The sequence below is a fragment of the Meriones unguiculatus genome, chromosome 7 (assembly GCF_030254825.1).
Source record: "Meriones unguiculatus strain TT.TT164.6M chromosome 7, Bangor_MerUng_6.1, whole genome shotgun sequence".
NCBI classification, from domain to species: domain Eukaryota; kingdom Metazoa; phylum Chordata; class Mammalia; order Rodentia; family Muridae; genus Meriones; species Meriones unguiculatus.
In genome coordinates, this window is record NC_083355.1 from 90,700,894 (window position 1) to 90,724,937 (window position 24,044).

At 42.2% G+C, this 24,044-nt stretch overlaps 1 protein-coding gene across 3 annotated transcripts in view; it reads left to right on the forward strand.

Moving 5' to 3' along the window:
- The window catches only part of Psen1 (presenilin 1), a 59,009-nt gene that overhangs the window by 17,296 nt on the left and 17,669 nt on the right, over positions 1–24,044 (forward strand). For all 3 annotated transcript variants that reach the window (XM_021653629.2, XM_021653647.2, XM_021653637.2), the window contains 2 exons: positions 13,207–13,457; positions 15,459–15,600. In XM_021653629.2, the coding sequence (XP_021509304.1) occupies positions 13,207–13,457; positions 15,459–15,600 (393 nt within the window). The remainder of the gene's footprint in view (positions 1–13,206; positions 13,458–15,458; positions 15,601–24,044) is intronic.

A 24,044-nucleotide genomic window follows, 5' to 3' on the forward strand; every position in this document is an offset into this window, starting at 1 on the left:
GCTGGGAATTGAACCCTGGTCCTCTGCAAGAGTAGTAAGTACTCTTAACTCTGAACTAGGTCTCCAGCCACAATGATAAACCTCCTTGAAGTCACGAGGAACAGGAATGTAGAAACACGCGCAAAGAGCATGAACATTATACATTGAGGAAGGAAGCTGAATAAAAATAAGTATGTGAAAGTTGTGCTTACTCAACTCCTGATAGTGATGAAACCTAACTTTTTACTATAAATGAACAAAGATTAATACTCAGTACTGCTACTAAGGTATGGAGAAATGAGAATTCCTATGCTGTGCTGTTCTTGAGAGTTAAATTAGTGTTTATTAAAGGCAGTTATCAATTGAGTTTACAAATGCATATGACTTTTGGCAATAATTTAGCAATGAAATCTCAAATTGCACATACTTTGTTGTTGTTTTAACTGTGCTGGGGATCAAATCCAGGGCCTTGCACATGCTAGGAAAGTGCTTTGTTTTTAAAGACAATCTGACTATGTAGCCCTAGCTGGTGAGAACTTGATGTATAGACCAAGCTGCCTTTGGACTCAACAGAGATCCCTCTATTTCTGTTTCAAGTGGTAGGATTACAAGAATCCTGCCATAGCTAGCTGTACACATACTTTGCTTTTGTTTTTTAAGACAGGTCTTAAAAAAGAGATAAATATTTATTTATCTTTATTTCCATGTATATAACTGTTTGCCTGTACGTATATGTGTATGTGCTGCGTGTTAATCCACAGAGGCCAAAAGAGGAGTTTGGATCCCCTAGAATAGGAGGTACAATTGTGATCTGCAATTGCATCTACAATGTGGGTGCTAAGATTCAAATCTGGGTCCATGGAAGAGCAGCCAGTGCTCTAAACCATTGAGCTGTCTCTGCAGGCCTGTATATAGAGCGTTATTTAAATCTAGCATTTAATTTCAGGATATGTCTTCTTTGAAGACATTCCTGGCCATGCATAGCTGCTCATGCCTGTAATCCTTGCACTCAAGGAGCCAAGACCTCCTGTGGCTAGTTCCAGACCAGCCTGGGTGATTTAGGAAGACTCTGTCTCAAACAAAATGAAAAAATATTACCATGCAGTGCAAAGAAATGTAAAAATTTTTATTGAGGGCAAGGGAGATAGTTGAGTGAAAGAGTGTTTGCCTAACAAAATACAAAGCCTTATCTTTAACGCCAAACAGATGCAAACTAATTCTAACTGAAGCACTGTTTGTACCAGTGAGAATTGGAGATAATCTCAGTCTTTCTCACTGGGACATTATTTTTGGTTCGTCCAGTTTGTAATACAAAGTAATAGCTAACAGTAGGGTTCTCTTCACTATATTCTATCAATTTAAATCTCTCAGGACTTCTTAGTTCCTAGAAACCTCAGTTTCTCTATCTGCTAAATGAAATGTATAATAAACCTAGAAGTCTTATTAATATGAAATGAGACAACCCACCTGCGTGCTTAGCATAGTGTCTGGTTGTACTGGTTCTATAGATACTATCAATTAAAGCTGTTATTATTATAATGTTGTCATTCTAATAATCAGGTGTGCTTATATAGTCAGTAGGGAAAACATCGAGTATAACGTTAAGTAGCAAAAGCAGATTACAGAACTTGGTGCACGCCTTTAATCCCAGCAGAGGAAGGTGGATCTCAGAGTTCAAGGACAGTAGGGCTAAACAGAGAGACCCTGTGTGCCCTGCCTCCACCCCCATCTAAAAGTGGGAGGCAGGGGAGATAGATAGCTCTATAGGTGATAATACCAGTTCGATTTCCCAAAACCCGTGTAAAATCTGAATGTGGTAGTTCATGATTGCAGTCACAGAGCAGGACAGGCAGAGACAGTCAGATTCCAGAAGCTCACCAGCCAGCCAGCCTAGCCTGACTAGAGTCTCAGTGAGAGACCATACCTCAAAAAAGAACCCAAGGAGTAGCATGTGATATTTGACCTCTGGTCTCCACATATGTACATCAAGCACCCACAGACACATGCACCTGCATTCAGGAGCACATTCACAAATCTGAAAGTGGCTAAGATATGGCCTGGTTGGCACAGTGTTTGTGTGCCATGCATGAAGACCTGGGTCCTAGTCTTAGCATCCCATATAACCAGGAGGTGGTGCAGGCCCGTAATCCCAGATGGAGAAAGAAGGAAGTTCAGGGGCATCCTTAACTAAACAAGAGTTCAAGCTAGTCAGAACTACAATATGACTTCAAAATTTAGAAGTAACGTTGCTTGTCATTTGTATGTTAATTTTTTTTATTCTAACTCCTGTTTTAGTTACAGAAATGACTAGGTAGGTGCTGTGCTAAATTAAAAATGCTTGTACACTTACAGAGTGAGTTCTAGAACAGCCAGAACTGCACAGAGAAACTCTGGAAACAACAACAACAACAAAAAATGCTTTTACGCTCTTACTACTTGAGAAATAGGCCCTCCACTTGAAGCTTGAGGTTTACAGGGCTGGGTGGCTGGTCCTTTATTCACCTCTTGTGAGGTGGACTGGACCTGAGGAGGCATGAGAATTCAAGTTACATCTCCAAACTCACTTCTCCCATAGTTAGCCAGTCCTGTGGGACTCCACAGGCCCTGAGCATCACAATGTTTGTGTAGTGAATAATCCCTGCCGTTGTCACTGAAATGAAATTTGTTTATATATACAATATTTTTTTCCTTTTTAACTTTAAAAGGAAAGCTAGGTGTGGTATACGGCCTGTTTCCCTAGTCCTTGGGAGGCTTAGGCAGGAGGATTAAGAATGGAGTTATTACCCTAGTTAGTTAGATAACTTAGGCTATGAAAGCCTATCTCAAGATAAACAAAACAGAGCAGCCCATGGAAATAAAGAGTCACAGGCTGGAGAGATGGCTCCACGGTCAAAGGTGCTTACTGCTCTTTCAGAGGAGCAGAGTTCAGTTCCAGAACACGCCAGGGCTCTCACAACCACCTGTAACTCCAGCTCCAGGGGATACAATGCCTTCTTGCCTCTGCAGGCACCCACACACATGTGTACATGCACACGCTCACATGCATATATGTAAATAATAAAATATTACAAAAAATAAACAGAAAGCAGGATGAAGAGGCAGGGAGAGCACTGGAGATTTTTTAAGGCAGGGAATGGCTCTGTAATGGTAGATAGGTATCTTATTCAGGTGTCTGAACCCAAAGAATATTAACATGAATGAGCGCTAGGGGAACCTTCCGACTGGGGACCACTCGCTGTAACAAGTGATAACTGTACCGCTCTAGTAATGGAAGGGGCTGGGATGTGTGGGAGCTAACCCTGCTAAAGTATATTGAAAGGAAGACACTGGCTACTGTCACACAGAGAAGCCTTTCACATGCCTGTCTTTTAGAAAATACAAAAGTCTTTATGACGGAAATGAGATTTGCTTCCGTTGTTATGGAGGATCAAAGTAGGTAGTAGATTGGAGAACAGATGAAACAAGAGTGTCTATGTATTGGTAATTATTGAAGCGGAGTACATTGCACTTAGGACTTTATTATATGCTTCTGGTACTGTTGAAGTCTTCTGGAATGAAAAGTTTACTACTTGCTCTTTCTTATTTTTTGACACGGCCCCTAGTCACCATGGCTACCCTGGAACCTGTCATGTAGCCCATGTTGGCTTTTAAGTTATCATCCTCTTACCTCAGCCTCCCATGTGTTCCAATAGAGGCTTGTGCCACCATGCCTGTGAAAACTTGTTTTTACTTTCTTTTGAAAATCATTTTATATTATTTTTTTTTGAAAATCATTAAATCATTTTAGTAGTCAACAAGATTTTTAATTTTGGGAACCCCATAATTATTTTTAGTATCATCTCATTTTAACAATTTTGAATTTTTTTTTGGAAAGGGTTTCTTTGTCTAGCCCTGACTGCTGGAACTCAAAGCATTTTTTAAAACTTTTCTAAAAGATGCTTAAGTTTATTTCATTTCATTTGTTTGTTTGTTTATGGTTTTTTCAAGACAGGGTTTCTCTGTGTGGCCCTGGCTGTCCTGGCCTCAGGCTCACAGACTTGCATGCCTCTGCCTCCCTGAGTGCTGGGTGTGCTGCCATCACCCAGCTTACTTCATTTATTTTAAGATAGTTGAGCCTGTTGTATAATTTAGACTGGACTCAACAATTCTGCCTTCGTTTCCTGAGTGTTGGGGTTACAGGTGACTGCCGCTATTCTCAGTTTATTTTGATGGAGCCTTGCTGTATTGCTCAGACTGGCCTCAACTTCAAGGTCTTCTTGCCTCAACCTGAAGTGTAAGCATGGGCCACTATACCTGGCTGACAGTCTTTAAGAATGGCTTCATTGTGATATAATTGCCGTATGTGATGACTTTTTCCCCCCTGAGACAGGGTTTCTCTGAGTAATAATTCTAGCTGTCTTGGAACTTTCTCTGTAAACCAGGCTGGCCTTGAACTCACAGAGATCCAATGGTCTCTGCCTCCCAAGTGCTAGGATTAAAGGCATGCAACAGCCCTGTCTGGCTCAATGTGATGACTTTTAACATGTATGAATACTTTTACATACTTTTACAGTTCCCCCATTGACAAGATAAAAGAAAAGACCTCATTACCCCCAAGTTGCCCCATGTTTCTTTTATGCTCTTCCTCATGCCCTTCCCTGCCTCCAGCAACCACCCATCAGATTTTTGTCACTGTGCTCTGATTTTACTTTCCTAGCAGTCCATTTAAATAGAACCATGCTGGGCTGGAGAGATGGCTTAGCCATTAAGGGCTAGGCTCACAGTCAAAAATAAATGGGAGCATGCAGACTTTGTGGTCTGGCTTCTTTAGCATAATTATTTTGAAAATGATGGTGTTATGTCAGTAGTCTCTTTTTATTTCTGAGTTGTATCCCATTATATGCTTATGCCATAGTTCTTTGCTCATTTTCTTGTTTCAGTACTTGGGGGGTGGGGTTGTAGTCTGGCGTATTACAAATAGATGCTGTTACGAAGCTTTAAATGGACGAGTATTCATCTACCTGGGGTGGGTGCCTAAGCGCAGAGCATAACCCAGTGTTGCGGGTTGCATTTAGCGTCTCAAGATGCTGCCAGCGTTCTAGACCGACTGTAGGACTGCATTCTTAGCATCGCTGCATGGATGTCCCGGTTCTTCCCATTGTCCTTAGCGCTCAGGAGTCAGCAGCTTTTCAGTCCTTCAGAATGTATATGGTGGTGCTGGAGTGATGGCTCAGAGGTTAAGAACACTCACTGTTCTTCCAAAGGTCCTGAGTTCAATTTCCAGCAACCACACGGTGGCTCATACCCATCTATAGTAAGTTCTTGTGTGCAGGCAGAATGTTGTATAAATAATAATAATAAAAAAAGTATATGGTAGTATTTCCTTGTGGTTTCAATTTGCATATCTGTTACTAAGTTGTTTATATTCTTGGTATGTAAGTTATAATACATACATGTTACAAATATTTTTTTTCCAATCTAGGGCTTCTCTTTTTATTAGTAATATATTTTGAATAGCAGTTTTGAATATTCATGAAGTCCTTTTTGTCTTTTCTCTTTTTTTTTTTTTTTTTGAGGATGTGGGTTTTTTGTGTGTTATCCAAGAAATCTTAGCCTGTCCCAAGTTTTCAAAAGTTTCTGCCCACATTTCTTTATAGTTCTATGTTTTACATTTCTGTGTTATTAGGTATCAAGAAACATACTCATAGTCTCAAGTACTTACTTGGGAAGCTGAGGCAGGAGCATCACTTGAGGCAAGCCTAGACAACCCAGGCTCAAAGACAACTTTCATGTAGATCTGTGGTCATTTTCATTTGGTTTGAATATGTCACACATATGGGTCAGAATTCATCTCTCTCATCTGAATGTTGATCTGCTGTTTGCAGTGAAGTGTCTGTACCCTGGTACACACCACTTCCCAGATTCTTGGCTCTGCTCTGTCCCACTGGTCAGTTAGTCTTTGTACCAGGGCCACATTCCCAGTTGCTGTAGTTGCCTATTAAGTCTTGATATCACGGCTTAACAAATTGGTGATGATTTTGGTCTCCATTCTTTCAAAGTTAGCTGGGCCCAGCGGCGTACACCTGGAGTCCCAACAACAGGAGACAGGAAGCAGATTTCTGAGTTTAAAGTCAGCTGTCTCCTTACTTTGTATATTTAAGTCCTTAGTGTTGTGTTGTGTTTTGTTTTGTTTTTTTTTCTTTTTTTCGATCAGTTTACAAACCTTTCTTTTAAAAGGCCAAGTGATAGTATGAGGTTGCATTGAATCCCTTCCTGTGTTGTGTAGAGGATTTGTGGGATTGATAGTTTCATGATGCCAGTCTTCCGGTCCATGAATAGTTTATTTCTATATTTATTTAGATCTTTTAATTAAAATTTTCAATTGTGGTAAATAACACAAAGTTTAAAGTTTGCCATCTTAACCATTTTTAACTCATAGTTTAATATTAACCACATTCATTTTGTGCTCCTAGGGCCTTTTTATCTTGCAAAATTAAAGTATTAAACTGTCCTCCCCATCAGCACAATGACAGTTATATTTTCTGTTTCTCAGTGTGACTACTATAGATACTTGCCTTCTTGTGGATTGCTTACTTCACTTAGCACAGTGTTCTCAAGATTCATCCATATTATAGTGTGTGACAGGATTTTCTTGTTGCTTATTTTCCTTCCTGTTCCCACTTCTTTCTTCTCTTCAGCATGGTGAGGACTATAGGTGTATACTGCCATGTCTGGCTAGGATTTCTTTAAGGCCAAGTAATATTCTGTTGCATGTTTATAGCAATTTTTTTTGGTATCCATTTATTAATGGCATATGAGCTGTGAGAGTTCTGCCTTCTGGCCCTGAAGGATAATGTGCTTCTGCGAATATGAGTATGCATGTATCTCTTTGAGATCCTGTTTTCAACTTAGTAATTTATATGTATACCCAAAATGGGTTTGCTAGATCATATGCTATTTTTAGTTAATTTGAACAGGGTCTTGCTATGCTTCAAACTTACTGTTCTCCTGCCTCAATGTCCCGAGTGCTGGGAATACAGGGCTGTGCCACCATGGCTAACCCCACCCACCCCAGGAATCCACGTGATGCTTTCCTTAGTGTTGTGCCATTTTATGTTCCAGATAACAAAGTATAAGGGTCATAGTTTCTTCACATCACCACTGCTTGTTATTTCCTGTTTGTTTTTCTGGAGTTGTATTTCTAACTAGGCAAGCACCCTACACTAAGCTACACCCATCCTGTATTTTGTGTGGGAGTTTTGATGGTAACTATTCTAATGGTGTGATGGTGTGAGATAATCTTTGATATGTTCCGAAAATAGAATTTGCCTATAGTTTCTTGTATTTGTAAATTACCCGTTCATTCTGCTGCTTGTTCTTCTCGTGCACTTTCTTATGGTTAGTGTAGTCCTGTTTGTTTTGCTTCTGTTTTTTAATTTCTCTTAGCAGCAATTGTAATTTCAAGTGTACAAGATATTTGGGGCAGGAGTCCCTGGTCTGCCCTCAGTTCTGCCGTTCACTGGAAGGTCTCAGACATCAGGAAAACCATTATGTCATTGTTGCACTTGATTATAGTGAAAGATTACAGATTATCATTGGTAATAGAGGAGGGCCCGTCAGGCAGGCCAGAGGACACCTGCGTGAGATTCCAGTGGCTTTATGCAGACAGTGTTTTGTTCTCCTGGTTACAGCAAGTGACAACACAGGGAAACAAACTCGGGCCTCAGTGAGCTGGGTTGTTATTGTTAATGGTCCATGAAAACACGGATGGCCTTAGTTCTCTATCCCCTCAGAGGCCAAGCTGACACTGTCCTCCACATAGATCACGGTCTAGGTTGCTGGTGTGTCCCAAGGCCTCTGTAGACAGTCCTAATAGGATACTAAAGGGCTTACAGATACCTATCTCCTAGGATCTGGGCCGGCCAGAATCTTCCTGGCAGGTAGCTTTACTGTTCAGCAGGCCCTTAAATCTTTCTACCCACTTGGCTTGGCTTTCTGGTGTTTTTTTTGTCATATAGTAATGACAAAAGTAATGACATCCCAGATTTTCCTTTACCACCTGTTTATTCTTTGCAGAATGGTCCCAAACTGTAGTGATCCTGTTTATTTGTATCCCTTGCATCAGAGTAGTTCAGGAGCCCAGGACCTTGTCTGTCTAGTTTCACTGCTTCATTCCTGGCTCCCAGAGCCGCGTCCGCACATGGATGATACTCACTCTTTTAGTACTTAGAAACCAAAACAAATTTATGTAACAGGAAAATGGCAAAAGACATGAATATAGTTTTGTTTTGTTTTTTAAGATTTTTTTATGTGTATCTGTGTGAGTAAATGTTCACCACATTCATGCAGGAGGTCAGGAGAGGGTGCTGGATCTCCTGGCACTGGAGCTCACGGGTAGTTGTGAGCTACCATGTAAATTCTGGGAACTAAACCTGGGTGCTAGGCAAGAGCAGTAAGTGCTTAGTAGAAATTAAAGTTACACTGAGATCTTGTATCTCACCTCAGAGTGGTAAGAAATTCAAGCATTTGCTCCATGACTTGGCAAGGGCATGGTGAAGTTGGCAGTTTCCTACACTGGCAAAACTCTAAGGTGGTGCAATCTCTCAGAAATGAGGGCAGGTTGGCAAATGTATTAGAATTTCAAAAGTACCTTGGCTTAGCAGTTACTCCTCAGAGAGCTTCTCTATGAGTGTGAGGGTCGGTATAAATGTGGAATGGCTTAAGGGAGGCCTTCCCTGAGCATTGTTTATAAGGCAAAACATTGGAAGCAAATTAAATTTCCATTGTTAGAGGATCAGCCAAACTGATGATAAAGTGACTGGGTAGCTGGCTAGAAAACTAAGAAATAAAAACACGAAGAGCCAGGTACAGGTTTATAGGGCAGAAGACCTATAAACCCAACTCATTCAGGGCTTGAGACAAGAGGATTGATCATAAGTTCGGGACTAGCTTAGAGGACAGAATAGCAAGGCTGTGTCTCAGAGTGGAAAAAAGAACAAAAGGTGTCTGTTCTGGTGTGCAACTCTCTCTGAGTAGAGAGTTGAGAGACTCAGCAGCACCCAACTCTGTGTGCAGAGGTTCTAGCTCTGCCTTCTCAGATCCGTAGACTCAAAAGCTGGGGCTTCAGAGACAGCAGATAGTAGCAGGGAGACGTTGAACTTGAGAGGAAAATGAGAAACAGGTTGTACACTTTTTCATAATTTCTTACTTTAAAAACATTTAACCCTTAAAATAAGTTGTACCTTCTAAAAGTTGAAAATACAAACACTAAAGGCTAAGAGAAAGGAGTGTGTGTGTATGTGTGTGTGTGTGTGTGGCCTTTGTGTGAGAGAAAACAACTCAATCTTAGGTAAAGCACACTGTCCTCGACATTCTCAGCTTGGGGCAGGGTGGGGCTCTTCCTGAACCAGAATGTCCAGCAGGAGTGAGTGCTGTTTCTCCTCTCTTGCACCAGCTGTAGCCTAATTAGACCATACAGACTGATGCCAGGGCTGTGGTGCCAAGAAAGCCACGCCTGCTTTAGTTCCTGGTGAACATTAACCCATCATTTCGTTAGAATTGTATTGCTAAAGACAGACATCACAGTTTTCGCCTGTCTGGAACAATAAAAGCCTGGTTTATCTGTTTCTATCTTCTGACTTTGTTAGTGTGCATGTGCACAAGTGCTTCAGTCTTTATGACTTCGCATTGTTCACCGGAGAAAGTTTGAAGTCCTTGATAGGACAAATAAAGCATTTTAGAACCTGTCCCAAAGTCAACAGGAATTTGTTAAAGAGCAGAGTCTCTAGAGCCAGGGTCCTTTCTGTGCTACTGGGGCTTGAACCTAAGGCCTTGCTCATGGTGGCAATGCTTTACCACTGAGCTACATTCCCTTTTAAAAATTTTATTCTGAGACCAGAGTTTACCACATTGCCTTCAAACTTGCATTTCTCCTCCCTCAGCTTCCTGAATAAGAGGTGTGCCTCACCGCACCCAGCTCAGAGTCTAGAGTTTACTGATCTCATTGTTGGCCACTGCAGAGTACCTGGGACACAGTAGAATTCTGCTGATTCCTTGTGGAATGGTACCTTAGTTACTTTTCTGTCGCAGTGATAGAACATCATGACCAAGGCCAATTACAGAAGGAAGGGTTTATTTGGGTTCATGCTTCCAGAGGCTTTAGAATCTATCACAGTCATGTCAGGGAAGCATGGCAGCACACAGGCATGGTGGTGGAAGCAGGAAGCAGAGACAGAGGGAGAGAGAGAGAGAGAGAGAGAGAGAGAGAGAGAGAGAGAGAGAGAGAGAGACGGGGATCAAGAAGGAGGGAGGGAGGGAGAAAGGCCTGACCCTAATGCTTATTTCTAGCAAGGCCTCTTAAACCTCCCAGACAGCACCATCAATTGGGGACGGAATGTTTAAACATGTAGGCCTATGGGGGACATTTTCATTTAAACCACCACAGTGAAATAAAAGAGAGCCCTAGCCTGCACTGAGTCTTCCAAGCTCCCATGTTCTTTTTTTTTTTTTTTTTTTTTCCTCACATGCAGTAGTCTGCCTGCGTGTATGCCTGCCAGTCAGAAGGGGGCACCAGATTTCATTATACATGATTGTGAGCCACCAGGTGGTTGCTGGGAATTAAACTCAGGACCTCTGGAAGAGCAGCCAGTGCTCTTAACCTCTGAGCCATCTCTCCAGCCCCCATGTTGTTTTTGAAATGGCAGATTAGGAGCACTTTTCTGGAGACAGGCTGACTGGGCTCAAACCCTCTGACACTCACTAGGTGTGTCTGTTTCCTCACCTGTGACGAGGAGGTAATAGGGACTGAAAAGTAAATGATACACATATGTAGTCCCTGTTTGATAAGAGTCATTTTTTGCTGTTACTAAAGTGGAATGTATTATGACTGTGTGTCTGTGTCTGTCTGTGTGTCGCACGCACACATGGCATCCATGTGGAGGCCAGAGGACATTGTTGTCAGGTATGTCTTTCCTCTCACCTTTAGGCGGGCTGCAGGGATGGAGCTCAGCTTGCCAGGCTTGTACCATTGGGTGTGAGGCATCTTTACCTGCTGAGCCTTGTGCCCATGGAATAATGTGTTTTTAGTGAGTGGTGGTGATATTCCACAGTAATGGTTACACTCTGTAGCTGGAACTGAGATGTGAGGGTAGCTTGTTTTCAAAGCCTCTTCCTGAGGGAACTTAGCTTAATCAAGCATTATTTACCAACAGTGACTGTATTAACAGTGGAAGTTGGCTCTTCTTCCATCATGTGGGTTCAGGGTTTGCCAGTAAGTGCCTTCGCCCACTGAGTCATCTCACTAGCGCTGTTATTGCTCTTTTATTCATTTTACCATTGGCAAACTTGACGTTTTAACAAATGAACAGTAAATACCAAAATATATGAAAACTAAGAAAAAATCCAGGGGCCAATGAGATGGATCATTGAGTAAAGTCACATGCTTCTAAGCCTTATGGCCCAAGTGTGTACATGTATACACACACACACACACACCATCATCACCACTACCACCACCACCACCACCCCCCTCAAAAATATGCTAAAACCAGAAATTGAAACTATAGTTTGGTAATGGCAAAGCCCTTGCTGAACATGTGAAGCCCTGGGTTCAGTCAAACAAAAGAAAGAAAGGCTAGGAAGTCTAAGCACAGCAATAATGAACATAATATCCCATCTGTGAGCTCTGGAGTGTTTGGAGGGATCAGTGCTCCACACTGCAGGATCTCCATGATACAGGTAACAGGATATCACAGAGGAGTCCTAGTGAGGCTCCAGTATTGACAGTGTAGCAGAAGCCAGAGGCCTCCAGCCAGACCAGTGACTCACTGCAATGAACATTTGCAGTAAAGCTGTGTGGGCAAAAGGGTGTACTGTGGGACACTCCGTGACACACTGCAGCTTCCACAGCAAGGTTTTGTTTGGCTTGTTTTGCTTGTCTTATGAGGGAGGTTGTAAGGACGGAGAGGAGATACAGAGGGGTGGGTACATGAGTGGGATTGGGGTGTATGAGGTGAAATTCACAAAGAATCAATTAAAAGTTTTAAAAAAAGAATGAACATAACAAGATGACACCTGGGTTTAACTAAGAAAAGTGGGGTCTTATGAAAGACTGTAAATCCGTTCAGTCTATCCATCTAGCATTTATGTTCCCTTACCTTATTAGGCTTAGCAAGGGTGGGAAGATGAGAACACAGAACAGCAGAATTGTTTAAGGCCCATGTGCTGTCCAGGGCATTGCTTATTTGTTTGTTTTTGTTTTGGGGTCAGGGTTGCTCTATGTAGTGCTGGCTGGCCTGGAATTCAGTTGTAGAACAGGCTGGCCTTGAACTCCCAAGTGCCAGGACTAAAGACATGCACTACCTTGCCTGGCTGGTATAATTCTCTTCAACCAGGCAGTTTTACAAAACATGATTACATGCATTACATGGTGTTGTGAGAAAGAATACAGCGCAATATCTTGAACATTACTACATGCATTTTAAAGTATTATTAATAATGAATCCCAGCACTCAGGAGACAGAGGCAGGTGATATCTGAGTTCAAGGCTAGCCTAGTGTGTAGAGACTATGCCAGGATAGCCAGGACTACACAAGAAACCTTGTCTTGAAAAATCAAAATAATCATAATAGTATAATAATAATCAGGTAGGGATTACTTCATGCATTTGAAAAGATGAGCTTACTAAGTTTGTAGCTGCAGTAAAGAATATTTGGGAGCTGGAGAGATGGCTAAGTGGTTGGTCAGGAGCACTTGCTCTTCCAGAAGACCCAAGTTCAATTCCCAGCACCCACATGGGACTCACAACCATCTCTAACTCCAGTTCTAGGGAATCTGATGCCCTCTTCTGGCCTCTGTGGACCCCAGACATGTGTGTAGTACATAGAAATATATGGAGGAAAAATACCCAAACACGGAATAAATAAATCATAAGAAAAATTGATACAGGTGTATAATATTTAAACCATGCCTCCAAAGAGGAATACGATTGTCTTAGGAGGAAAACGGAAGGAGGGTGAAGTGAGCCATGATTCAGGTAAGAGGGAAGGCCTGGGTTCCTGCAGGAAACAGTAGTAAATAGTAATGTAGACATTAGTACTATACACTGTCTATAAATTAGTTTTTTCTTGTTTCAGAGTTTTAGAACTTAAGTATTGATGGGCCCATTACTATTAATCCAGGTGTAGTTCTGACATAATGTCTTGATTGTGCTGAGAGTCGGACTTACGGGATATTTTCTTGTGCTTTTAGAGTGACACTCAAGAACGACAGCAGCACCATGACAGGCGGAGACTTGACAACGCTGAGGCGGTATCTAATGGTCGACCCCAGAGTAACTTGCGGCAGGTGGTGGAACAAGATGAGGAAGAAGATGAAGAGCTGACATTGAAATATGGAGCCAAGCATGTCATCATGCTCTTTGTCCCTGTGACCCTCTGCATGGTGGTAGTCGTGGCCACCATCAAATCCGTGAGCTTCTATACCCGGAAGGATGGGCAGCTGTATGTATAAGTGTTTCATTCTCTAGTCCCGTGTGGCTTTTCCCCATAGCATGTTATCCTCTTGAAGACCTCTGTGCTCATGGACCATGGTAGACGCCATCTTTTCTGATGGCCAGGGGCAGTGGAGATGATGGTGGTTGATGACTTGATGCTTTAAGTGACGAAAAGAATACTATAGAATCATTCTCAGGATGCAGTGTGAGGAGAGCTGAATTTATGTGGAATTAAACAGGTTGTCAGTAGTCTTTCCTGCCCGAGGACCACTGGGACCATCCTGGCATGCTGGAGTGCCCCCTCTCCTTCTCTCTCCCTCTCTCTCTGTCTCTTTCTTTCTTTAGCTCTAACTTTTATGAATTGAATTACTACTTTTGAACCAGGTGTGGAGGCATGGACCTGTAATCCTAGCACTTGGGAAATGGCTCATGGGAGTTTAGAGCTCTAGGAACCATGGATGTGGGGGTCCAACATGTGGTAGTTGAGACACAAGCATGATGTCATATGCCTGTAATCTTAGCACTTGGGGATGGAGGAAGAATAGTCAGGAACTAAAGGCCATCCTCTGCTGTATGCAAATCACAGGCCAACCTGAGCTACACAAGACTTTCTGAAAACAACAAAATTCCTATTGTCCTCATCTTGGCTTGTGTGTTAAATCTTTAAAGATAACTATCTTTATCTTGTATTAGAACTAGAGCCTTCTTAGTATTTCTCATAGCAACCTGTTTTCAGTGTTTCTCGAGCTGGTCTGGAATTCACTGTAGTCTTGGCTAGCCTCAAATTTTTGATCTCCTGCGTCAGCCTCCTGAGTGCTAGGATTACCTATGTGTGTCACCATACCCAGCTTTATGACCCTATTATAGGAACTCAAATGATACCTTTATTTTTCTTTCTCCCACAGAGTAGTGCAGGGCTAGGCAGTCCAGGTGGGTACATTAGTCTTTTATTCATGGAGCACATGGACTCCTTTCTTCAGCCTCTGCCCAGGTTCCTTTAGAGCCCAGGCTAGAGTTTCAGCTTTCATTTAACACAGGAGGGGGTTGAGAAGGGAACATAGGCATCACTTCGTGAGGGAATCACTTCGTGAGGGCACTCCCTTCAGGACCTTCCTTCGTATCTTGTTCAAAGTTCCTCGGCCATTACGTAGTCTCACAGCCACACCTGCTATGAGGGGTAGAAAGAAAGCTGTTGGGCTGGAAGCCTTGGAACGTGGAATAGTTTTTATGTAATGAAAAATGAGAAGACAGCTCCAGTTATAGTCACCTTACAGATAAAAGCTACTGCTTAAACCCTGTCACCTCTAATAATCATTGCTCAGCCTGGGTAGTTTATGTGGTAGAAGCTGGTTATTTAACAGATTCTTATAAGCTATGGAGAAAACACTGGGTGAGATCATTATTTCAGCACAAAGCATCCACTAGATGGAGCCAAGTGCCTGGCTCATCTGTGAGTTCATCTCTCCACAGTCTAGGTGTTTCCTTTTACTTCTGTTTTTCTTAGGTTAAAATTACTAGCTAGAGGGTTGGAGAGATGGCTCAGCAGTTAGGAGGGTACACCACGTCCTGAGTTTGGTTCGTAACACCCACATCCAGAAGCTCATAACCACTTTAAATTCCAGCTTTGCCCTTCTGTGCACATGCACACACAATCAAAAATAATACTAGTATGTATATTTTTTTTAAAAAATTATTAGTTAGAGCCAGCGAGGTACAGACCTATAATCCCCACCCTTGGAATGCAGAGACCGGAAAATCACATATTCAAGTACAGCTCAGGCTATTGGTGAGCTCCAGGCTAGCTTGGGGTTACTTACTAGATTCTGTCTTTGAAATATTAACCAACCAAATAAAAAATTTTCTAGTTTACTGATTAGCTGCGAAAGGTACTCTCTAAAGCACTTAGTAAACCAAACGCCTCACAATTAATTACAGTTTTAAAGGAGTATATGGTTTAAGATATCCATTAACACTGTTGTGTTTTTATTTCTTCTCTCCCCCCTTTTAGAATCTATACCCCATTCACAGAAGACACTGAGACTGTGGGCCAAAGAGCCCTGCACTCAATTCTGAATGCTGCCATCATGATCAGTGTCATCGTTGTCATGACCATTCTCCTAGTGGTTCTTTATAAATACAGGTGCTACAAGGTGAGCGTGGCATGCAGCTTTGCTTTCTGCCTTGACCTGATATTGTCTTTTCCTTTCTTAAACTTTGCTATCTTGTAAGAGGAAAAGTGTTGGCGTACTTTTTTAAAAACACTTTTATTTGCATTTCTTATATCTTTTTTCTCCCTACTCCACCCCAATCCCTTCCAACACTCCAACACCAGGTAGGAGAGAGAAGGGGTTAGTGGAGAGGGGTGCAGTTCTCTTAGCTGCTTCCTGCCGGTTAGGGTCTTCAGGTTCCTTGGAGCCAGTCCAATCCAATCCAGTCCAATCCAATCAGGAGATCTCCAACTTCCTGTCTCACAACAGCAACCAGGAGCAGCAAGGGGGAAGCAGGAGCAGCCTTGTTCTTTCTCAGAGCTCACACTCTCTGGGCTCTGGCATTTGTTCTCTCTCCAGAGTCCTCAGATTTAAACCATCTGTAGCTGGCAAGGAGCTCCTCTCAGAGCCCACATGAGGCAGATAGTCTGTGTGGACGTGTGAATCAGTCACATTCCACACCCGGGACCAAAATAAAAACATGTTTATATCCACAACAAGAGAGAGAGCGTGCACACGTGTGCATATGCGTGGTATGTGTGGGGAGTGAGGGAAGGAGAAAGAGAAACAGTGTGTCTGTATGGGGGAGAGAGAGAGAGAGAAAGAGAGAGAGTGTGTGTAGAAAAAGAGTGTATGTGTGTAGGGGGAGAGAAAGGTGTGTGGGCGCATGTGCATGAGTGCACTTGCCAGAGTGCATGTATGTATGTAGGCGTGTATGTGCCAAAAATCATGTGCAGTTGAGAGGACAACTTTGTGGAATGGATTTTCTCCTTCCATCCTTACTTGGGTTCTAGATAGTGAGTGTCCAAACCTGCACACTCTTGCATTCACATTCTGAGCTGCCTCACAGCCTTCTCGTTTTATTATGTGCTTGACTTGGTCTAGTAAAGAAGAAAGTGTCTTATATTTTGGGTCTAATTTTTAGTTGTTTTTTCTTTCATTCTGGAGCATGTTAAAAATATCAAGAGACATAAATGGGGAACAAATGTTTTCTTGCAGGATCATGTGGTTTCAATATTTCAATTTAGAGTGTGCCTGGGGCACTACAAAGGCTTTGTGTACATCATCACTGACAAATAGTGCTATAAGATTTAGGTGTCCCATAAAGCCACCTTCAGATGCTGTGCTGAACTCATTAGTGACTGACCAGCTTGACAACTGCCAGCACCGTTTGTGTGGTCTCTCTTGGAGCAGCACTGCTTCTTGCCTTGGGCACTGGGCACAGGGAGAAGGAACAGCAAAGATGCAGGCCCATCCTCCCAGCCTCTCCTCCCTTCTTTCTCTCAGTAAGTGACTGTCTCCTGAATTCTGGCCTCCTAGCACATGCTTCAGACTCAAACCTTAGAAAAATCAACCAATTGTCACAAGTCATGGGCCTTTAAGGTCAGTCTCAGATAATAGGAATAATAATGTAACTCTCCAGATAGTACAGTCTACATTGTTTCCTCTAGATTTTTCTGTGTGTGTGTGTGTGTATTGTTGTTGTTGTTTTTTAAGACAGGGTTTCTTTCTGTAGTCCTGACTGCCTTGGAACTTGCTCTGTAGACCAGGCTGGCCTCGACCTCACAGATACCCACCTGCCTCTGCCTCCTGAGTGCTGGGATTGAAATCATGCTGCACCACTGCCTGGCTGGCGTGTCCTTTTATAACATTTACTTTGGCATAAATGCTTAGGAAATATTCGTGTGGCTATCTAATATTTGGCTCAGTGAGTATAATTTATGTCTTCTGAGTTTCTCGTGGACATTTAAGTGGTTTCTATTTACTACATATATAGAATTTGTTCAGGTATTTCCTTAGGGTAAAATCCTATACTTAATTTTTTTTTCTGGGGCAAAAATTACCTACAAGTTTTTAACTCTTAGTGTGCAAAATTAATTTTTTATAGTTTTCTGTTTAGATTTATTTGTTTTGTGTGCATGAGTACTTTGTTATATTTATATGTGTCTCAGGAGGTCAGGAGGTGTTGTGGTCCCTACAACTGGAGTTAAAGATGGTTCTGAACCACCATGTGGGTGCTAGGATTTGAACTTGGGACCTATGCAAGAACCCAGGCAGGTTACCTGCTGAGCCATCTGGTTTTCTTTTGAAGATTTATTTGATGTTTATGTGTACATGTGTGTCTACCACATGTGTAGTAGGCCAGAGAAGGCCAGAGGTAGAGCATGGTGAGCCGTCTGCAGTGGAGGCTGGAAAGCAGAGCGCCGAGGACTTGTAACCACTAAGCCATCTCTAGCCCACTGAATTTTTTTTTCAAAAAGATTTTACAGTTTGTATTGAACACCAATAGTGAGTGAGAATGTCTGCCTTAACCTGCCTTCATCAGCATTGATTTTTTCTTAAATACCCTTAACTAAGCCAAATGTGGTGGCACATACATACCGTTGTTAGAGACAGGAAGATCTTTGTGAGTTTGAGGCCAGCCTGTTCTACATACAAGTTGTAGACTAGCCAGGGCTGCATGGTTGAGACCCTGTTCCAAAATAAAACATGTGTATGTACACACAGGTGTGCTCAAATGCACACATTTATAGGGTAAAAGTCAGGTGACTGCCAATCAAGATAAAATCCTTTTCAATTCCTACAGCTCTAAGCTCATAGTCTAAGTCGCACTCTAAACTCTGAGTGTGTGGTGGTGTTAACCTGAGGTGTAACTATTGTGAGCTGACATTTTATGGAGACCATTGAAGAGGGAAAGTGCCCATGGTGGTGACAGGTCATCCACACTCAGAAACTGAAGCAAAGGATTAAGCCCTCCCCTTCCGTGAATATTCTAGTCTTTTGTTTGTTTGGTTTGGTTTTTCGAGACCTGGTTCAAGACCTGGCTGTCTTAGAACTCACTCAGTACACCAGGCTGCCCCTGAACTCACAGAGATCCTCCTGCCTCTGCCCCTGAAGTGCTGGGATTAAAGATGTGCACCACTACCTGGAGAATATTCTGTTTTTGTTTTTAAGATTAATGTGTTTATTATGTATACAGTGTTCTGCCTACACACCAGAAGAGAGCACCAGATCTCAATATAGATGGTTGTGAGCCACCATGTGGTTGCTGGGAATGGAACTCAGGACCTCTGGAAGAACAGTCAGTGCTCTTCACCTCTGAGCCATCTCTCCAGCCCGAATATTCTGTTCTTAAGTGGTTTTCTCTGCCCTTCTCACTGCTGGCTGTGTGTTTGTCTGCATGCCAGTGCTTACCTGCCAGTCCTTTCTTGGCCTTAGTGGACACGTTCTGGAGCTCCACTGGTTACAGAACAGGCTTGTTCTTTTGCTTCCTTTTCAGATTTTATTAGGCGGAATTCTGCCTTCTCCCAGGTTTGTTGTCCCCACTCCCAGAGTTCCTGCTTTTCTTTTTCAAAATTATCTTTGTGCTACATATAGAACATTGTATTTTCTGAGGTTTTTTTTTTCTTGTGATCTTGGAAAATTATTTAGTTTCTGTATTTTTACATTTTCACATGTAGAAAAGAAACCACCATCTGTGAACTATCTCTGCTTCTCTGTTTTAAGTTTTCCACGCATTGATGTATTGATGACACTGTAGTAACTGTATAGATTACACGCATCTGCTTTGTTTCACTGACCATCTCATAAGCAGTGTATATGCAGGCCCCCTGTTTTCCCTGCTTTACAGATGGAGCAGGGTAACAGTTGCTGTGAGTCAGTTTTGGAATTTGAGTCCAGATTTTGTCCTTGATTGACTCACAGCCATTATGTAAAAATCCTTCCGAATTCGTACTCAAGTCCTACAAGCCTTGCCTTCTCTTTCTGTGCCTCGTGAAAACTATCTGTGCTTGATAGCATTTCCCTGGATATAACTGCTGCCTTTTTAGAACTTAATTTTTCTTGCCATTGGCTTGTTAATCTGCTTTCTGGCTTTTGTTACTTTCCTTCTTTACAGTTTCCCCTAAAGCTCATCAACCAGTCTCAGGCATTGGAGTTCTCCCTCTCCCTTTCGTCTTAGAAAACCATATTTAGGTCTGCAGAAATGGTTCATCAGTGGGAGCACTGGCTGCATTTGCAGAGGATGTGCATTCATTTCCCTGCACCCACATTCTGCCTTATAATCATCCTTAACTGGTTCTGTAAGATCCAACCACATCTTTGGGCTCCTGGGGCACCAGGCACACATACAGGGCCACTTACTGTACACACATCATGCAGGGAAAACATGCAGAAGGTAAAAAGAAATCTTTAAAAGAGAAACTCATTTAATCCCAGGCTTAATTTTGTACTCTCAGAGATAACTTTAAAGCATTTTTAAATTATGCTTATTTAGTATATGTCTGTATGTGTGTGTATGTATGTAATGTATGTATGTAGGTATGTATGTGCCATGGATCATATATAGAAGTTAGAGGTCAGTTTGCAAGAGTCAGTTCTGTTCTATCATTTTCCTGCACACACATCTGCTCACCCCAAAGAGGGAACATATAACATGCCAAAGTAATAATTAAGCCAATGTCCAACTTAGCAAAGCGGTGACTTTTTATTGGGATTACCAACAGGGGTATACTGAGGAGCAGGGATGAGTCAAAAACAGCTGTGTCACTGAAAAGGCCACTCCGGCATAGGTGATGATTCTGAAGGCTACCCCCTGGAGCTCCCTGCACAGCCTGTGGGCAGCTCCCCAGACACCTTTCTTTCTTCACTTGGCCTGGTCAGAATCTCCACCCCAAGCAGCTGTTTGCCCTTTTGTATATTGTTAGAGAGCAGCCCTCAAGAATCATGTAAGTTTCTGTTCTCTCAGATATGTGGCCTTTGATTTATCTTTTGTGGTTCAGCATCTACCTCTTAAAGGGAATGTCTCAAATGGGGGAAAGTAAATGCTATATGAGAGGATCTAACTCAGTTGTCATGCTTGGCAGCCTGTGCCTTTACCAGCTAAGCTATCTTGCTGTCCCAAACACAACTTTAATTCTGTACTTTCAGCCCAGAAGTCATGGTTTGTTGGTTGTTTTTCTAAACAAAGCAGTTCTGCTTGGATATCTGCAAACACACATTCGCCATCCCCTTATCCTCAGCAGGTCTGCTTTGCTAGCTTTCAATGTTGCCTGTGGTCATCTGTGGTCCTCTTTCTCACTAATCACTTCTGCAAGTTCCTCCAGGCCAGCAGTCTCTCGGCCAGCCCTTTCTTGAGTTCATATACCACAAGAACAAAGAGACTCCTGTGTCTTGGGGTTTTTATTGGTTTGGTTTTGTTTTTGAGATTGGGCCTCACTGATTATACTGGGTGTCCTAGAGATCACTATGTAGACAGGCTAGCCTCAGGCTAGCCTCAGGCTATCATGGGTTAAAGGCCATGCTCCACCATGCCTGACCTATTTTATAAAAGTTTTAATGCTCCCTCTCATCACCTCTTTCATAAGTTAATGGTATATTTTGAACTTCTTTCCATCCTATGTGGTTTGTTAATATTGTTACTTAAAATCCAGTAATTATGTTTTTCATTTCTGTAATTTATATTGGATATAGTTTTTTGTCCATAAGTAAATTTTTTCTATTATTTTTCTGTCTTATGTTCAGCAATGCTAACATCTGAAGTTTTAGGGAAGGATAGTTCTGTTGACTTTTACTCATGGTGACTTGTACCTTGAGTAAGTGATTTCTGATCATTTTGAATTTAGACTCGAGTTTATTATATCATTGGAAATTTCATTAGCATGCCACTGCATGCATCTCAAGTGAGCGGTGAAGATGGGCACATGCCAAAAGCTGCTATGACTCTTATACCACCTGACATCATTTCCTCTTTCCATTAAAAAATATTTAGGGAAAAGAGTGCTTCTAAGAATTTCTCCTGCCAAGTGCAATGGCACGCATCTGTAATCCTAGCACCCAGGGAGGCAGAGACAGGCAGATCTCTGAGTTCAAGGCCAACCTGGTCTACCGAGAGAGTTCAGGACAACCAAAGCTACACAGAGAAACCCTGTTTCGGGGGAAGAGAGAGAAAGAGAATGAATTTCTCTTTTTGTCACTTCAAATTGTATTTGAGACCATATTCAAGTATTAGGATTAATGTCTTCTAGAAAGAAAACTTAGAGAAACTGTCTGCTGTGTTTTTATAAATACAGAGAGATGGGTTCATTGTTTTCTGGGTTAGCATATAAAATCAGTCTGTTGGTGTGGACTGAGAGGTATTTCTCAGTGGTGCCGGCCTGCTTTTCTCAGCTGCCCCGTCTGAGAAGCAGGGCTGCGCAGACATGCGCACACCCTGTGAGTGGTGGTCAGCGGCTTCTCTCCCTTCCCTGCTCCACAGTGTGTCCTCTCTGTCTCCCCACTGCTGCACCAGCTTGCTGGACGACTTGTCTCTCCGGAGGTTAGGGCACAGAGGAGAATGGGATGTATGTGTTGAGTCTTTTTTTAATGTCCTTTCTTGTTTTGCTATCAAGGTAATGCTGAATTCATAGTGTTCCCTTCTGGTCTCTTTTCTTCATTAAAGACTAAGAATAGTAAAAAGTACATGTTTTCTTGCTATTTATGTCTATTGGGTCTTCAGGAAAACTGAGTTTTTTCTAGTATTTATATGCTGAGTAATTTGGGTTATATTTTGGACACTTTGTTTTCAATTTTTTAAAACTTTCAGTGGGGCTGGAAAAATGGCTCAGCAATTAAGAGCATTGGATGCTCTTCCAGAGGACCCAGGCTTAATTCCTAGTACCCACATAGTAGCTCACAACAATTTGTAACTTTAGTTCCAGGGGATCAGATGCCCTCTTCTGGCTTCTGAAGCAGGCACCAAGAACATACATATTGCATAGTCATACATGCAGACAAAAACACACAGACACAAAATAAAAATGAGTAATAAAATCTTTAAAAATTTTAAAGTATTTTGTTTATTACTATTTGTGTGTGTGTGTGTGTGTGTGTGTGTGTGTGTGTGTGTATTTGTACATGCATGCCCAATCTACATAGAGAGTTCAGGCCAGGTAGATTTTCATAGTGAAACTCTGTCTCAAAAACAACAACAAAAAAGGAGAGGCTGGAGAGACGGCTTAGCAGTTAAAAGCACTGGTTGCTCTTCCAAAGACTGGAGTTCAATTCCCAGCACCCACACCGAGGCTCATAACTGTCTCTTAACTCCATTTCATCTGAATCTGATAGCCTGGCCTCTGCCACTATCAGACACACACACGGTGCACAAATATATATGTAGGCAAAACACCCATACACATAGTATACTTTTTTTTAAAAAGAAAAAGAGTCATGGCCCCATGGGCTTCCTGGGAGATGGACCCAGGAGCTCCAGGAGCTCATAAATGGCTTCAAGATGTGATTTCTGGTTTCTTGGGGCTGTTTTTTTGTTTGTTTGTTTTGTTCCCCTAACCAGAGACTGAGACTGTTTTTCTGGTACTGGGGCCAAAATTTGGAGGAGAAGAGAAATAAGGCAAGACTCATCTCTTGCCGGGGCTCCCATCAGAGTGAAGGTGCTGTTCTCTGTAAATGCAGGGCTCCCCCCCCCCCCGCCTCTTTCTACCACTTAGGACTGGCTGGTGGCTGGCTCTAAGAGGATGGGAAAAGGGAGAGGGCTGGATACAAACATTCCAGACATTTTTACACTTAGCATAATTAAAAGAGGAACAGAACTGAGGCAGATATGTTAAGATCAGGTCAGGTGACAGAATAAGCACATTCCATGCTTGTTCATTTGTGTTATTTTTAATGTTCCAGTCTTAGGAGGAAGCATAGCCAGTTCTATACAAGCATACTGTTTACTTTGACTTCTAGTATGAAGTAGAACGAGCTTTTGAGCCAGACATTCAGAAGCTTGCTGGGACCTGTTTAGAAATAAACCCTGAGGATATCTTGTATCAGTAAATTGTACGGTGTCTGCAAGAGGCCAGAAAGCAAAACGAAACCAAAAAAAAATCCCCAAAACCTTACAGGGCCAGACACAGAACATGCAGTTGACCATGACACATCTTTTGTGAGAGATGAACTGTAACTTTAAAGTCATGAGATTTCTAGCCTGGATAGCTTAGGTATAGAAAGTACTCACAGCTGGGAGCAGGGCATGTGACTTTCAGAGCCTTTACAGAAGAGAGGGTGCCTAAGCCTGGAGCTTTAAGAGAAGACAAGGCTTGGTTGCCATTGATTGTCAGGGTAGGGGTGCTTCCCAGTCATCAGGAAAGGCTTTGACAGTCAGAGGTGACCACTTTACAGCCTTGTTACAGGCAAATTGCGATGTAAAGACTGGAACAAACATCCTAGTGAAGTCCCTAACCAGAGAAGTTAGGGAGTATGGGTGGTTAATAAACAGGTGTGTGTCTGCGTGTATGTGTGTTTCCTCAGTAATGAAAATATAAAATATCAGATCAACATATTTGCTACAACGATGTGATAAAGATTAAACCAGCCCTTTTTTGAAGTAATAGTATTAATAGTGT